The 17,239-nt window shown below is 40.5% G+C and overlaps 1 protein-coding gene across 1 annotated transcript; it reads left to right on the top strand.

Moving 5' to 3' along the window:
- Positions 1-1,002: 1,002 nt before the first annotated feature.
- Positions 1,003-8,675, top strand: LOC311090427 (uncharacterized protein). Its single transcript, XM_084125681.1, has 14 exons — positions 1,003-1,233; positions 1,995-2,153; positions 2,250-2,336; positions 2,424-2,990; positions 3,105-3,185; positions 3,259-3,441; positions 3,533-4,137; positions 4,249-4,570; positions 4,766-5,570; positions 5,788-5,997; positions 6,097-6,395; positions 6,728-6,814; positions 6,923-7,090; positions 7,187-8,675. Exons 2-14 carry the CDS (start codon positions 2,004-2,006, stop codon positions 8,297-8,299), a joined length of 4,677 nt encoding a protein of 1,558 aa, XP_083981807.1. The 5' UTR covers positions 1,003-1,233; positions 1,995-2,003; the 3' UTR covers positions 8,300-8,675.
- The last annotated feature ends 8,564 nt before the right edge of the window (positions 8,676-17,239 follow it).

Below are 17,239 nucleotides of genomic sequence, written 5' to 3'. Positions count from 1 at the left end.
CAAGAGGTTGTTCTGTGTAAGGAAGGAAGAGATCTGGTTGAAAACAACTCGTTCAAGTGTTTTCGCAACAAATGGAAGGAGAGATATCGGTCTATAATTTTCCAGATGTGCTGGATTTAGAGTGTGTTTCTTAAGCAGTGGGGTAACACGAGCCTGCTTAAATGCTGTGGGAAAGGTACCAGTGTGAAGAGAGGTGTTTATGATGTGTGTGAGTGCGGGTACAAGTGAGGATGAAATAATGACATAATATGTTTATACATTTAATAAATATACTCTTAATATATGTTTTTGTTTTTATGTTTGAGCTTTTATATCTCAATATTAATAAGAGTCTGATTAATTCTGAGTCCTGAACTGTAAACTGTCAAGAGTTGGCTTTCTAAATATATGTTGGTTATGTGTCTATTCAGAATGACTTTTTATTTTGGGTATGTCATGTATGCCCCACTTGCCAAACTTGGGTCTGTCAGGTAAGGGGTTAATGCCACAAACTTTAACCTGACAAAGCACGAACACTTTAAGGAGAAATATACCTGTATACCTGTTATATCCCCAGGGTGGCTGTTCCTTGGCAAGAGCCAGGATAACGGTGCGCGGGGACCGTTCGTCTGTCTATTTCGACAAATCACGTCTCTGCATGTCCATCTTTTGCAGCCCATCAGATCTCAGCATTTCCATCTTTTACATTTTACGACAGCCAATCAGGTCTCTGCATGTCCATCTTTTGCATTTTATGAAAGCCCATCAGATCTCAGCATTTCCATCTTTTACATTTTACGACAGCCAATCAGATCTCAGCATTTCCATCTTTTACATTTTAAGACAGCCAATCACCGTGGCCCTTTCCATCATTGCCGGAGCATGCGCATAAGTCCACCTCTTATCGCTCACAGCGAATCAATAAATACTATTTTTATTTATAGAGTTATTTTTGGAAATATATATATATATATTTTTTTTTTTAAATAAACTTTTAACTTAACGTTACATTGTTTAGGTAAGACGTTGACGGTGACACCGAGGTAAGATTTCTCTAATTAACCAGCTTTATAGTTTAAAAAAATAAAAATAAACTAGGTAAGACGACCTATGGGTAAGACGTTGACGGTGTCACCGAAGTAAGATTTCTCTATTTAATTAACCAGCTTTAATTCATAGTTATTGTTGTTGTTTTTTAATAAACTTTTAACTACGTTACATTGTTTTAGGTAAGACGTTGACGGTGACACCGAGGTAAGATTTCTCTATTAATATTTAATTAATAGTTTTTTCTTAAATAAACTTGTACATTGTGTTAGGTAAGACGTCGACGTTGTTGCTTTGTTTAGTCTGCTAACTAACTTAACGTTAGCTAAGAATGAATGAATGAATGAATGAATGAATGAAGGGAGTAACGTTAGCATTAGCTGAAACGTATTTTCGACAGAGAGAAACGAATGGTTTACATTGGTAACGTTACAACGTTGGTACAACAACTGATATTGTGTTCACTTTTAACACAGACAATGATTTAATATGAATTAATGAGTTTTGTATTGTATTCAGGTGTTGCACCTGTTATAACAGGAGACTTTGTGTTTACCAACTGATAATTTTGTGTTTACCAACTGATAATAATCTTAAAATGATTGTATTAAATTACTTCTATATCTGCTACTACTATGTATTAATATATTATACACTGAGGTACTATGTATTAATATATAATACACTGAGGTACTATGTATTAATATATAATACACTGAGGTACTATGTATTAATATATTATATGTATTACAGAAATATATAATACACTGAGGTACTATGTATTAATATATTATACACTGAGGTACTATGTATTAATAAATTATACACTGAGGTACCATCTAATGCTATCTACATACAGGAGTTTTATAGTAGTTAGTTAAAACTAAACTACCCATGTTGATATGGTTAAACCATTTACTGAATAGTTACAAATTTAAAGTGAATAGTTACAATTTTATTTACTCTAGTAATAGAAGATGGCATCCAAACACAAAAAGCACAGGGCTATGAGCGAAGAGGAGTGGATGTCACGCCTGCGAAGGTTTGCTGCTGTAGGGGTCTGGCCTTCTGAGGCAGGAAACAGGCCGGCACCCCGCCAGAAAAAGTGGCATGACCTGTATCTGAAGGTAAATTTAGATAAAGTGTTATGTGTACAATAATAAAACATAAAGCTATGTCACATTCTTCACATTCTTATGATTCACTGCCAAACAATATTACAGATTGGAAAATGTCCAGTGCAGTTTAGGGGACAAATGCCTTTGTTTGGAGGGACACAGACATGTAGTTGTGGATTTCATATAGCAAAGGTATCCACAATCTTTTCCTAAAATTATGAAATGTTGGTGTTGTTGTCTCTATTATTAAATTTAATTTTCTTTTCTCTTAACCTGTAGCTGACACCAGGTCCCTCATCTGCATCATCTGTCGCTACAGCGGGTCAGACGGCAACACCTGCTCTCACGGCAACACCTGGTCTAACGGCAACATCTGGGCAGATGGCAACACCTGCTCTCACGGCAACACCTGCTCTAACGGCAACACCTGGTCTAACGGCAACATCTGGGCAGATGGCAACACCTGCTCTCACGGCAACACCTGCTCTAACGGCAACATCTGGGCAGATGGCAACACCTGCTCTCACGGCAACACCTGCTCTAACGGCAACATCTGGGCAGATGGCAACACCTGCTCTCACGGCAACACCTGCTCTAACGGCAACACCTGGTCTAACGGCAACATCTGGGCAGATGGCAACACCTGCTCTCACGGCAACACCTGCTCTAACGGCAACATCTGGGCAGATGGCAACACCTGCTCTCACGGCAACACCTGCTCTAACGGCAACATCTGGGCAGATGGCAACACCTGCTCTCACGGCAACACCTGCTCTCACGGCAACATCTGGGCAGATGGCAACACCTGCTCTCACAACCCGCAAGCCAACTTTGACTATGGCATCAGTAAGTAATGAGTATTTACTGATACTGATATTTAAATTTTTAGCATATTCAAATATATGCATTTTAATTTACAAGGCTCCACTTAAGATGACTTTTTAAAAAACATTTTTTCAGTTTATAAAGCCACGGTTCGGTGGGTCCCACGGTGCCGCTTTAAAGCCAAACTTAGATTTGGGCAGGAAGCATGCAACCAAGGTATTGTAAAGAGAATGACAGTTTGAATTTGATTTTACAATCATACAATAAAATCGTGGTTATATTCTCTCAGCCCATCAGTTGCACTTCCGACTCTTCTGCCATGTCCAGCACTGTCACAAGTGCCATGACAAGGAGGACACCATCGCCTGCCTGCAGTTCCAGGATGTTCATTCAGACTGTCTCTCCTCTGTCTATTCCTCCCTCTCCTGTGTCCACAACCACATCTTCGATACCATCGGTAGCTGCTAGAGCTGTGAGAAACTCTTAATTTAAGTGGTTTTCTTCACAATGACACTTCACTTCAAATAATCATCCTTCATTATTTGCCTTTTTTATTTTTAAAGGAAGTGTCAGCTGCCGCCTCCTTCACTGGTACCTCCTCTGCTCCTCTTGCCACTGCACCCTCTGGATCTGCCACTGCCACCCCTTTTTTTGTCAACTCTGCTGCTCCATCTGTGGTTGGTCGGTCAGCTCACCCCACTGCTGACATGGAGACTGCTCCTGGTTCAGAGCCTGGCTGGCTGCCTGCAAAGCTGATAGGGACCATACCACCTCAGGATCAGAAGTGGATTTCATCTGCTCTGTGGAGGAACCACCGGCTGCGCACTGACCTTAAGCTGTGGTATGATCCACCAGAGCCAGCGCTTATTTATCATCAGGCCCCCACTCCAGAGCATTTTTTTACACACCGGCTTCTCTTGTGGATGCCATACCACCTTTGGAAGGTCAGGCTGTGCTGTCCTGAGTGTGAAAAACAGCTCACAGGTTATGGAGCCCACAAGAGAGCCCGCCAGGTTTTGGATGTCGATAGGTACTACCTGATGATCACGGAGACCCTCTGGTGCAGTGCCACTGGTTGTAAGACGAGTTACATTTCCAGTAGCAAGACCATCTTGGACCAGCTGGATTTGGCACACAGAATGGAGTTCCGACTGATCCTGACACGAAGGTGAGTATACTGAAATTATTTAGCCTGTGTCACAAATGTTTGTCATTCAAACACATTAGAATTTAGCTTGTTTTAATGTTTGCCATTTTTTCACTTTGTTTCTTAATACAGATACGCTTGTGACATGCGTGTGATCCGTTTTCTGAGGGAGAGGACCTTGGGTAATAGCCCCAGCCGCTTGGTCAGGCAGGTGAGGGAAAATCACAGCGAGGAGTGGCTGAAGCGTGTTTGTCGCTACCTTGGCACATGCTCAGACTTTGTTGCCCAGCCAAGCCTGCTCCCTGTCCACGACCCTCCGAAGCCAGTGGCTATTCCTTCTCACAGGTGGATGCTGGCTGTTTATGGCCGAGACATCTTAAGCAGACTGGATCACATCAAAGCCAGCATAACTTCAACCTTTGGCAATATATTAAAAATGGATTCCACAAAAAAGGTCAATATTTTTTACTCTTACTACTGTAGAATCACACCTTACAAACAAAAGTCTAAAATACAACATTAGCATTAAAGACCTGTGAAAAATTTAATTATTGCTTTGTGTAAAAAACAGTATTATTTCAGTGTTTTACATATAAAATAAAAAGTTTATTTGGGCTTTAGGCACTCATTGTCTTTTGTGTTATCACAGATCACCAAGAAGCTATCAGGCTTTGCCAAGGGGACCGCCTTGTGGCTTACATCTGTGAGCAATGAGGTGGGCCAAATCCTCATCAGTGTCCTGACTGCTCAGGAGGGTCCTGCTCTTGACACCATGGCTGCTGATCTCATCCGCAGGTACAGCAATGCTGGTGTGGCTCCTCCTCGGCTTCTCTATGTGGATTGTGAATGTTGTCGGGAGGGCACTGGACAGACAAAACTCAAACAAAGATTTGGTGGGTGGCCAGACCTGGTTGTAAAGCTTGACATATACCACTACATGCGGCGACTGGCATCTGGGTGTACAAAGGATGCACATCCTCTGTACCCCATCTTCATGTCCAGACTGTCAAGCTGCATTTTTGAGTGGGACAGTGGAGATGTTGCCTTGCTGTGTCAAGCTAAGAGGGAACAGCTGAAAGGAGAAGGTGTTCCTGGGATCACTGAAAAATTAGTGGACCAGCAGATAACCAAGGAGGAACTGGGGTTGCACTGCAGGAGGCGGACAAGAGGGGAGCCGCAGACTATCATAATGATTGAACTGCTTCTCAATGAGCTCATGGGGGTAAAGGGCAGAGACCTTCTTGGTGTCCCTCTCTTGGACCACGAGAGGATGCAGCACATCTGGCAAACCCAGAAGAAGCACGTGAAGTGCATTCAAGATGAACCAGGTGTCCTTCTGTACACTGTAACTGGCACCACTACAAAGGGGGGCATTGTCTTGCCAAACTACAGATGTGCGAGAGGGTCCACATCACTTGAATCCTTCCACTTACATCTGAACAGGTTCATTCCAGGTCAGTAGGAATCATTTTTTATTCATCAGCAAGATGAGTACATATTTGGAGTTAAACATTTTATTATTAGTAGTAGTAGTAGTAGCAGTAGTATTGTTATTGTTATCATTATAATTATTGTTATTATCCTGGGAACACTGACACAGTTAATGTCTGTCAATGAACCAAATACAACAAGTTAACCTAACAATATTGCTCATATTTGTACTGTCTTAAGGAACCAGTGCCAACAGCCTGAATTTCCAGCTGTACCTCCTGGAAGGCCTTAACAGATGGAATCAGGACCGTGAAGCTGCATCCCTGGCAGTCAAGCCTCCATCACTGCTCAGCTACTCAGGCGACCTTGTTCAATGTGTTAACAACTACAGTGTCAAGGTGCTTGGAAGGAAACTTGTCCCCTCTTTTCAGCCACCTGCGGTTTACACTGGTTAGTTTAAGCTTTCCATCATGAGGCTATTTTCTATCAAATAGAATTACCTTTTTATGAATTTTATGAAAAGTAAATTTTCCTTCTTGTCTGTCCCAGGGGAGCTAATAGGTATAGATTACCTATACCGCCAGACAGGGAGGGCCTTGCAGGATGTCCAACCTGACTCAGAGGAGACTGAGCAGATGCTGGAAGATGTAGGCACAGAGGAAGAGTTGGAAGATGAGGGCTTTGAAGATGCTGGTTTGGACCCAACCGTTGGGCTACTGGACCCATCCTCTGGTCCATCACCTGCCACCACCAGCTCAGCCGTCATTCCAACTCCCACCTCTCTCCAGGCTACTTCTGGACCTGCTGGACCTTCAGGGCCTGCATCTGTTGCACTTGAGCAACGACTGGTAATTATGCCTGTCACATTTTGTTTTTATCATACCGTGTACTGATAATTTAGACTTTTATTGTATTGTGATATTTATTATTATTGATGTGTAATAATAATAATAATAATAATAATCATTATTGTATAATAATAATTAGAAAATGTATTTGTATATCACTTTTACAAAACATTTTCAAATCACAAAAAAATACACAATGCAATCATGAAATAGACAGAGATGTAAGACAATGAATAGAAATCTGAAGAATACATAAATGAATAAAAGCATAATGCTCTAATTAAAATCCATTTTATAATAATGTGTTTTTAAAAGAGTATTACATTTTGCAGATTGTGAATGCTTGTACCGGCTCTGCTGCTGCTAGTCCCTCCTCTTCACTGCCATCACCCATCACCCCTGCAGCCCCACAACAACTGGCAAGTGTTTTGAGACATGTATCAGTGGCGTTATTGTCTTGCTTGTAATTGTATTATTTTGATACTTATTTGATTATTATTATTTATTTTTATTATTACATTTAACAGGTTTCAAATGAGGATACCACTGCACCCTTTGGCCCAACAGCTGTCCCCACCAGCCTAGCCTCTGCTCCTCCGTACTTTCCCATCGTCCCAGCCTCTCTTCCCACTACTACAACTACAAGTCCCTCTGGGACACCTGCCATGACTCCAGCAGCACCACAGCAAGAGCTGGTAGGTCTTTTGTGACATGTAAAAAGTGTGTAAGATGTGTTATTTTTCTGCCTGTGATGTTGTTATTTTATTTGTATATATTCATATATTTACCAGGCTGTTGATGAGCGCAGTATCCCAGGGATGGACAGAGTGGACAGCCTGGCAGAGTACTTGGTGGGACTGAGGAATGAAATTGGACAAACACTTAACTCCCAGCAGGCCAGTACCATCATAGCTCTGTGGCAGAACCTTCTACCATATGACCAGCAGCGTGTGACGTACTCTGCACGCTACCAGCCGCGCCTGGCAACCGGACGCTTCAGGTGCTCTAAAAAGAAACCTGAATTTACGCCAGGTGTGGAGAGCATGACACGTTGCGTCCTAGGATCGACAGGTTCCCCTGCCCAGTGGCCAGACTGTTGTCGTCTGGTAGAGTGCATTTTTGTTAAACTCTGTGACATCCATAAAAGTCCAAAAAAACAGGGTAAATATGCACTGACTAGATGGACTCTAATTCTCAGAGACTACAGCAAGATCAGACAGCTGGTCCTGGGTAATGGTGCAGTCATGCAGAGCTCTACTCTGCAGTTGTTTGATGTTAATCAAACAACTCTCATTCAGTGGCACAACAAGCGACTGAAGAGGCAGGAATGTAATATTCTGCTGCAAGGGGTCAACTTGCCTGCCTACATTCCTGTTGCTCCCGTACCTCTCCCACCAGTGCAGGTACGCCCCACTGCTGCACCACCACAGCCTGGCCCTCAACATCAGTACCACTTGCCTCAAAGTACAGCAGGACAAGCAGTGGTCAAGAGGAAGTCTGCAGCTCCGGCCCAACGCACAGATTCTCTGCAGTCTGTCTGCACAAGGTTGCCAGCTCAGAGCCAATTGTTCCCTCAGCAGACATCTCCACCTACCCCTGCCCCTTTGCCTACTGTCTCCGGCCCTAGCCCTGCCAGTGACCCTCTTGTGTATGTGTTTTCAACCCCACAAGCCTATGCATCCAAACGGATTACTCCTGCTGGCCCCCTTTCCTCACCACCACCTGCCCGGAGGACTTACAATCGGAAAGTTGATAAAAATAAATGCAGTCAGTGCCAACAGCCCCGCAACAAAGAAAGTGGCCACAGCCAGTATTATGGGTACATATACTGTCCCCAAAATGCTGGTATTACACTTGACCAGTGGATGGAGGAGATGCGGAGGAAGAGGGCAGATAAGAAATAAACTGTTCAATATTAATCCCACATAACAGGTCTGGCATTTCAAAAATAATTAACATAACAGAAATAACATACTGTATATTGCAGTTTTGTGAGCCATGTAAGGAGTGTTGATTTTGTCTTTTGTATATTTTTTACCAGTTGACCAGAATCTTCTACCTTTAGTACTTTTTTATTTGGTTTATTTATTTATTTATTTTATATTTGTGTTTTATATTTAATATTTAATTATTCAATTCATTTGTATCTGTGCCATGCTTACTGTGTGTATATTTTGTAATAAATTGTTAATATATTTAAACAGCAAGGCCTTTATTTATTGTCAACATTCACTCAGAGAAGACAATTACATTGTGGCAGTACTTTCAATTCTCATTTCTTTCATGTTTAAATTAGATTGTATTAATGAATTGGGTGTTTTTTTCTGAAGCAAATATGTAACATACATACATACATACAAACAACACATATGAATATAGTAATAACTTTTTATACATTTAAGTTGAAACATATGGTAATATTTCAGTTAGGGTTTTTGGTTAGAGATATTTCTATCTTTGTGTGTTTACTGCAATCATAATTTATCATCAGACATTTTGTCGTCTTTTATAAATCATTCTGTGAGCCTAAGTCAAAACATTATTATAATAATAATTATTATTATTATTATTATAGACCTATATATATAATATGTATAGTACGTTTCAAGGAACTCCATATTCATATAGGTAATAAATATAAACATGTATCCATACAATGAGAAAAACATTAATAAAATTAACATATGAAACATTTTAAATTCCAGTGAAATATCACTCGCTATCATAATATTATATCACAAAGGCATTGACCTTGGATTCACAATCACCGTAGAACGAATCAGATTTCAGATCGTTAATCGTTATATATATAAGTGCTTATTAATTTACAATTTACTTGATTTATCTTGACCTCTGATTTATCCATAATGTCAGCGTGATGTCAATGCTCCGTTTATTAATTTACTCAAAAAATAAATATAGTTCAGTTAGAAAAGAGAGTAATTTAAAAAAGATTTATTATATTCAATGGTGAAATGATAAAATAAATAATACATTTCAATAAACCACATATTCATATAATAAATACATTTTAACATGTATCCATACAATGAGAAATACGTTTTTTATAAAATAAGTGTTAAGGCATAAAAGCACATGAAATTTATTCATATGTGTTCATTCATTAAGAAAAGATTAGAAAAGATATTGGGTGATTTCAACCTTGTCCGAGGTGGGACTCGAACCGACGTCGTTCACGTCAGTGATTTTGCCCATGAAATATATAAAAAGGCAATTTTCTATAAAATATGAATACCAATCTACCAAGAATCACACAGCAGTGTGAAGGGTCGGTTTACCTTTTCCCTTTCCTTTAATTTTTTTCTTCAATTTTTCTCATTTTTCCTTCTCTTTTCCCTCTTTTTCCTTCTTCCCCTTCTTCCCCTTCTTCCCCTTCTTCCCCTTCTTTTTCCTTCTCCCCTTCCTCAAACAGACTATTGTTCCCCAGCTTTAGCTCAGTTGGTAGAGCATTAGACTTTTAATCTGAGGGTCCAGGGTTCAAGTCCCTGTTTGGGTGAAGGTCAGACAGTTTGTTGCAGACGTCCCCTAATCACTTGTTGTCCTCTTTCCAGCATTCGAGGTGGCTGTTCATTCTCTGCTGCTCACATCCAGAAAAGAATATAGCATCTGACACACTGGCGGGAGTAGTCGTGGCCGAGAGGTTAAGGCGATGGACTTGAAATCCATTGGGGTCTCCCCGCGCAGGTTCGAACCCTGCCGACTACGTGGCTCTCTGTCTGTTTGCGACAGGAATTGTGACATTCAGGAGCTTTGTACAAGCTGCATTTTTTTCTCTAACACGGAAAACTGGGCAACCCACATCTCTTTTCAAGCCTGAAGTGAGCAGGTTTTTGTCAAGTCAAGTCAAGTCAAGTGTATTTATATAGCGCTTTTCACAATACAGATTGCATCAAAGCAGCTTCACAGCATTAAACCAAAATAACACAACAAGGTTGTTTCTAGTGTAAATTTATTAATTGATAAAATTAAATTAATATCCCCAAAATATCCCCAACTGAGCAAGCCAAAGGCAACAGTGGCAAGGAACCGAAAACTCCATCAAGTGACCTAATGGTGTCCTAAAACTCCATCAGGTGACCCAATGGAGAAAAAAAACCTTGGGAGAACCCAGGCTCAGTCGGGGGCCAGTTCTCCTCTGGCATTTATGAACTAGAGGCCAGATTGTAGTTTGAACAGTAAGATTTAAAATGTTATATGAATGCCTGGCTGAAGAGATGCGTCTTTAATCTAGTTTTAAACTGGGAGAGCGAGTCTGAGCAACGAACAGTATCAGGAAGGCTATTCCAGAGTTTCGGAGCTAAATGTGAAAATGCTCTCCCTCCTTTGGTGGATCTGGATATCCTAGGTATGACCAAAAGCCTCGAATTTAGTGATCTTAAAGAGCGCGATGGATTATAGGGCGATAGAAGATCCGTTAAATAGACTGGAGCTAAGCCGTTTAGGGCTTTATAAGTCAGTAGCAATACCTTGTAATTGATACGGAACTTTATAGGTAACCAATGCAGTGATGATAAAATCGGTGTTATATGATCATATTTTCTTGATCTAGTAAGAACTCTAGCGGCTGCATTTTGGACTAACTGTAGCTTGTTTATTGAGGATGCAGGACAACCAGCTAATAAAGCATTACAGTAATCTAGTCTCGAGGTCATGAATGCATGAACTAACTTTTCTGCATCGGAAACATATTACGTGGCTTTTGTGTAGGTGAAGGTGTCGTTGAACTCCTTTTTGCCAACACAATATGTTAGCTGAGTGCATCCTCTGCTGCTCACATCCACATTGATGGTTGGCCCCGGTGTCCTCTGCTGCTCACTTCCAGAAAAGAAAATAGCATGTGACTCACTACCACTATCACTGACTCACTTTCAAGAGTAGTCGTGACTGAGAGGTTAAGGCGATGAACTTGAAATCCTTTGGGGTCTCCCCGCGCAGGTTCGAACCCTGCTGACTACGTGGCCCCTTTATCACTTTGTCTGATTGTGACAGGAGTTGTGACGTTCAGGATCTTTGTACAAGATGCTTTTTTTTCTAACACGGAAATTGGGCTCTTTTCAAGCCTGAAGTGGGCATCGTTTCAAAAGTCCCAGATCATCTGTGATTTTGGCCATTCTATTCAGGCTGTCGGAGCAATGGCTTTGGCATCCCCCGACAACTTCACGGCCTTCACGATGTGCAGCTCAAGAGTCGCCGCATTATAATTTATGAAAAAAACATGGATATTAGTGTTTTGAAATGTTGCATTCGTTCTCTTTTAGAAAAGTCAAACAGAAACCTACTCATTATGTCCCAATTGCTCGTTTGTCTAAACCACCTTAGAGTTAGCAACATACCATGAAAAAAAAAACTCCACTCTTTCAATATCAGTGTTCCTAGCTTTGGAAGGAGCAGCCTATCTCTCTCGTCCCTTTATAAATTGTGGTCTTCATCCTTTAATGCCACAAACTTTAAGCTGACAAAGCATGAACACTTTAAGGAGAAAGTGCTGTTATATCCCTAGGGTGGCTGTTCCCTGGCAAAAGCCTGGCTAGCTCAAATGGTAGAGCATCAGACTTTTAATCTGAGGGTCCAGGGTTCCTGTTCGAGCAAAGGTTTGTTGCAGACCTCCCCTAAACTCTTGCTGTGCTCTTCCCAGCCTTTGAGGGAGGTGGTCTTCCTCTTCAAGATAAGATGTGGCAGGGTTATTTCCCAGCATTTGGTGTTGTTTTGCTTGCTGTAATGCTTGGTTACTAGGGACTTTAAGCAACAGCTGCTGATGGAACGGCAACGGCAGCCGGAAGTAAGCGTTAACTGCCGTAGCAAAAGAGCGCAAAAATCAATAAGCGACAGTAAAGAGGACGGCGTAGGGGTAATTTAATCATCAGACAAAATACAAAAAAAGGAAGTGATTTTAAAAAGCAAGAGAAGGGTTGCTTTTGGCATTTAATGATATACAGAAACAATTATAATGCCACATAACCTAAAGTATAACATTAACTTTCTTAATCTGTCACGTAGTAACGACTACGGCAAATCAGCTGTTCTCCCGTAGTAGACAGTTACAGTAGAATGTCGCGAGTTAGCAGTTAATGTCTCACGTGCACAATAGAACGACAGAATGCCGTTGCCGTTCCACCAGAGGCTGTTGCTTAAAGTCCCTACTGTCTAAGCAAGCGGTGGTGGGGGACTTTAAGAGAACTGAGCTGAAGCTTGCCGTTGACTCTGTATGTGCAGGCCCGGGGCCAGTGGAAAGATTGCTTTCTTTGTATAGCATTTAGTACTCTGTGTTGTGCCCGCAGCATGCCCAGTCCAAATCCGGATCATGGCAGTCTTTTCGTGTAGGTGAAGACGTCGTTGAACTCCTTTTTGTCAACACAATATTTTCGCCGGGTTGATCCTCTTCTGCATGCTCACATCCACATTGATGGTTGGCCCCGGTGCTCTCTGATGCTCAAATCCAGAAATGAAAATAGCATGTGTAAATATATGAGAAAACTTGTGAAACCCGATCAGACTGGCTTTATCGCCCATAGACAGGGGACTGATAATGTTCGAAGAGCTTTAAACCTCCAAATAGTGGCACAGAAAAGGAACACCCCATCAATGCTTCTCAGCTTGGATGCTGAGAAAGCGTTTGATCGGGTGGACTGGGGCTTCCTACAACAGACATTGAGGCACATGGGCTTTAATGAGACGTTTATAAAATGGGTCCAAACTTTTTATAAAAACCCAAAGTCACGAGTAAGGGTCAATGGGCACTGCTCAAAATTTTTCCCACTGGGACGCGGCACTAGGCAGGGTGAAGTTCTTTCAGCCTCACTATTTGCTTTGAGTATAGAGCCGTTAGCCGAACTGATTAGATCCAATCCTCTCATACAGGGAATAAGAGATGAATCAAATGTTCAGCATAAATTGTCACTTTTCGCTGACGATATTTTATTATTTCTGGAAAACCCTATCACTTCTGTTCCAGCCTTGCTCCACAGTCTTAAGGAGTATAGTATGATATCAGGTTATAAAATTAATACAAACAAATCCGAAGCCTTAATGACTGTTGGGACTTGGCCATTTCAGTTGGATAATCTTGTCTCATTCAGACACTCCAAGCAGGGGTTTAGATATGTTGGAGTAATTCTTACCCCTAAGACTACGCAGTTGTTTTCATCTAACTATGATAAATTGTTAAAGGAAATCAGAACTGATTTAAACAGATGGGATGTACTACCGCTTTCTCTTTTGGGTAGAATTGAATGTATAAGAATGAATATTCTGCCAAGATTATTATTTCTGTTCCAAAACCTCCCTGCTGTTATACCACAATCTACTTTCAAATTTCTAGATAAATTAATGTCAAAATTTATATGGCAGAACAAAAGACCAAGAGTGCGCATTAAAATTGTAATGTCGCCTAAGGAAAATGGGGGCTTAAATCTACCAAACTTCAAATTGTACTATTGGGCTGCCCAAATAAAAGCTGTGGTGGCATGGATCATTCGTGATCCGGAGTCACAGTGGGTCTCTATGGAAGAATATTCGGTGCCAGGAGTCTTTCAACTCCCATTTCTCAACCTACAGTCTCAGAAAAAAATAAAAATTGCAAATTTATGGGTCAAACATACATTAAAGATTTGGAATAAGGTCCAAAAGCAGTTGAAGGGAAAGACTGCTTTATCTCGAGCTATGACTATTAATAGAAATATTGAGTTCCTTCCATCTTTATCAGACAGCAGAGGCTTTCGGGGATGGGCTGAGAGGGGTCTCCTCACAGTGAATCAATTGTTTGATGGAAATGTAATTAAAACCTTTGCCCAATTAAGAGCGAAATTCAAGTTACCCTCAAGTGATTTATATAAGTATTTTCAAATAAGGAGCTATGTAACAAAACATAATGATTGGGAACTGATCAGAAGAGAGCCTACAAATATAGAGAAGCATTTTATTAATTTGATTGAAAATGGTGGTGTAATGAAAAAACAAATGTCCTTGATGTACAAAAAATTGTTGATTGACATGTCAGATAATACACAACATATAAAACAACAATGGGAAATGGAGCTGAATGTTACCCTGGATGACGATGTTTGGGTTAACATTTGCTCTGGCTGTAATAAGGGTATGGGCAGTCAGGTCTGGAGGGAGTTTGATTGGAAGACGAAAATTAGATTTTTCAGGACTCCGTTAAAATCTTTCCTCACCAAGAGTAGTATGAGTGACAAATGTTGGAGGAACTGTGGATTGGTCGGTGATCAAACTCACATCTTTTGGGACTATCCCACCAGACATAGCTTTTGGAAGGACATTAAGGGCATTTTGGAAAATCTACTAAAAGTGAGGAGTCATCTCTTTTTACTCCCAAACATTTTTACTGGATATCTTTCCAGACAATCTTTCTCAAGACCAAGCATTTCTTCTCCATCTCCTCTTAATGACGGCAAGGAAAATGATAACAATCTGTTGGTTAAAACCTGAGCCACCTACCGTTACGCAATGGACACAAAAGATAAGACAAGTTTATTTAATGGAACGGTTGACAGCACAACTGCAATTAAAAACCCCAGTTTTTGAAAGAAGATGGGGTCCAGTTATTGACTTTCTGAAATAGAACATAAGCCTATGCCTTTAATTGTTTATGTTTCTGATTGTAAATAATGTATGAAGCCCAGTCTCAGGACAATGTTCATGTTTTTTTTGTGTGTGTGTGTGTGTTTTTTTTGTGTGTGTGTGTGTTTTTTGTGTTTTTTGTGTGTGTGTGTGTGTGTGTGTGTGTGTGTGTGTGTGTGTGTGTGTGTGTGTGTGTGTGTGTGTGTGTGTGTGTGTGTGTGTGTGTGTGTGTGTGTGTGTGTGTGTGTGTGTGTGTGTGTGTGTGTGTGTGTGTGTGTGTGTGTGTGTGTGTGTGTGTGTGTGTGTGTTTTCACAATAAGCATTGGACTCACTGGCAGGAGTAGTCGTGGCCGAGAGGTTAAGGTGATGGACTTCAAATCCATTGGGGTCTCCCCGTGCAGGTTTGAACCCTGCCGACTACGTGGGTCCTTGTCACTTTGTCTGTTTGTGACAGGAATTGTGACATCCAGGAGCTTTGTACGAGCTGCTTTTTTCTCTAACACGGAAAACTGGGCAACCCACATCTCTTTTCAAGCCTGAAGTGAGCAGGTTTTTGTGTAGGTGAAGACGTCATTAGTTTATAAATAAGAGTTTTGGCACACCTGTCTGAGTGGCGCTACAAATTCTTCTAAAATCTGATTTTATTTCGGGCATGTTCATATTTCGGGCATCTCACAATAACAATTAAATGTTGTGCTTTTGTAAAATAAGGAAAACAAACAGGGTGCGCTTTCTGCCGTCTCGGTCTCCGTCACAGAAATGAATTCGATAAGAAATATGTCTATAGAAAGCTTGAGTGAACAAATATTATCTGATTATGCAATCCATATGAAACCATCCAATATTAAAGTGGCTATGATATAACCATGGCTGTGTATTCCCCTATATTCACTACAGTGGCTGGAAACATTGTTTTCATTCATAATTACTTGCATGGATTCACGTCGCAAATCAATCAGCAAAATTCAAATTTTAGACATGCCCCTGTGTCTCTTTGAGTTCAATGCAGATTTAAGCCAGTCTCCAGTAGAGATCCATTTCCTGGAGAGTTTAGGTGTAGGAGTTTAGTCATAATTACAACTTGTAACTTGTGGTAGAACTCCGACTTGTACCACGTGATCGCTGGACTACCTGGCCACTGCAGATTCATTTGCCGTTGATAGTGTTGCCATAAAAACAATCAATCATCTCATAATTACGGTAATTATTACGACATCCAACCCTAATCGAACTCACCTAAACAAGCTAATCAAGGTCTTCAAGATTAGGCTATATTAAGAGGATAGCAAGTGATTAAGTAAGCTACAGGCAAGTGATTTTCATTAGGGTTGGGTTTTTCTTTGTAGTTTTGTGGTCCTTGCTGTCTGCTCCTCCTGACTCACTAATTCAGTGCATCTTCCAGCAGAGTTGATTTTGAGATTGCAGGTCGAGAGGATGACAGCACAAGTGTACTGCTCATTTAGTGCTGTTTTATTGTGTCTGTCTGCTTGTTTGAGCACAACAGACGCTGGAGTCCTAGGTGAGAAGTTCTTTTAGCTTCATTACGCAGCCTGAAGAAGTGCATAAATAAAGTGCCTTACAAAATTTGATTTCAAACACATCTGCTTACAAAAATACAGTACAGACGTCAAGTGGAAGTTCATCTTTGTATGTTGGTTTACTTTTATTAATAAGCAAAGTATAAATATGCAAACTGTCATAAGTTTATGCATTTTTTTATTGTACAAGTAAAACCCATATAATCACTAATAGGCATTTTTGTTTATTGTAAGACAAGAACATTAGTGTTATAATATGGCTACAAAATTGCTACTGGACTGTATCAATCCTGAGTTTAAACTTTAGGCAAAAGTTTTTTGTTTTTATTTGTTTTAAGAAATGCATAAGCCTACAATATAACGTGGAGAGCTAATTATACCCGGTAACTCTGCATTTTATCTATATTTGTTTTGTTTTCTGTTGAGTAGCTTATTAAAATGCTTAAAAGGAAATGAGGGTGGTCATGGGGATGGCGTCATTTTTGAAGATGTACACCAGTAAATTTGTAGGCAAGGCAAGTTTATTTATATAGCACATTTCATACACAATGGCAATTCAAAGTGCTTTATATAGAAGAAATTAAAATAATAAAAAGAAATAAGAATAATTAAAACGGTTTAGAAAAATAAAATAAAATACAGTACAGTACAAACAGTCGGACGAACAGCGGCACAGTGCTCAATCAGTAAATGCATAGCTAAACA

This window comes from Abramis brama, assembly GCF_963993115.1.
Source record: "Abramis brama genome assembly, chromosome: 10".
Classification (NCBI taxonomy): Eukaryota; Metazoa; Chordata; class Actinopteri; order Cypriniformes; family Leuciscidae; genus Abramis; species Abramis brama.
This window is presented reverse-complemented; position numbering and strand designations above follow the sequence as displayed.

What these genes read in the sequence shown, in the direction of transcription:
- LOC311090427 (XM_084125681.1), top strand. Translation starts at nt 2,004, where the DNA reads ATGGCATCCAAACACAAAAAGCACAGGGCTATGAGCGAAGAGGAGTGG. An exon ending in TCTGAACAGGTTCATTCCAG is followed by an intron (nt 5,571 to 5,787) that starts GTCAGTAGGAAT and finishes TACTGTCTTAAG; the next exon opens with GAACCAGTGCCAACAGCCTG. An exon ending in CTGCAGCCCCACAACAACTG is followed by an intron (nt 6,815 to 6,922) that starts GCAAGTGTTTTG and finishes TACATTTAACAG; the next exon opens with GTTTCAAATGAGGATACCAC.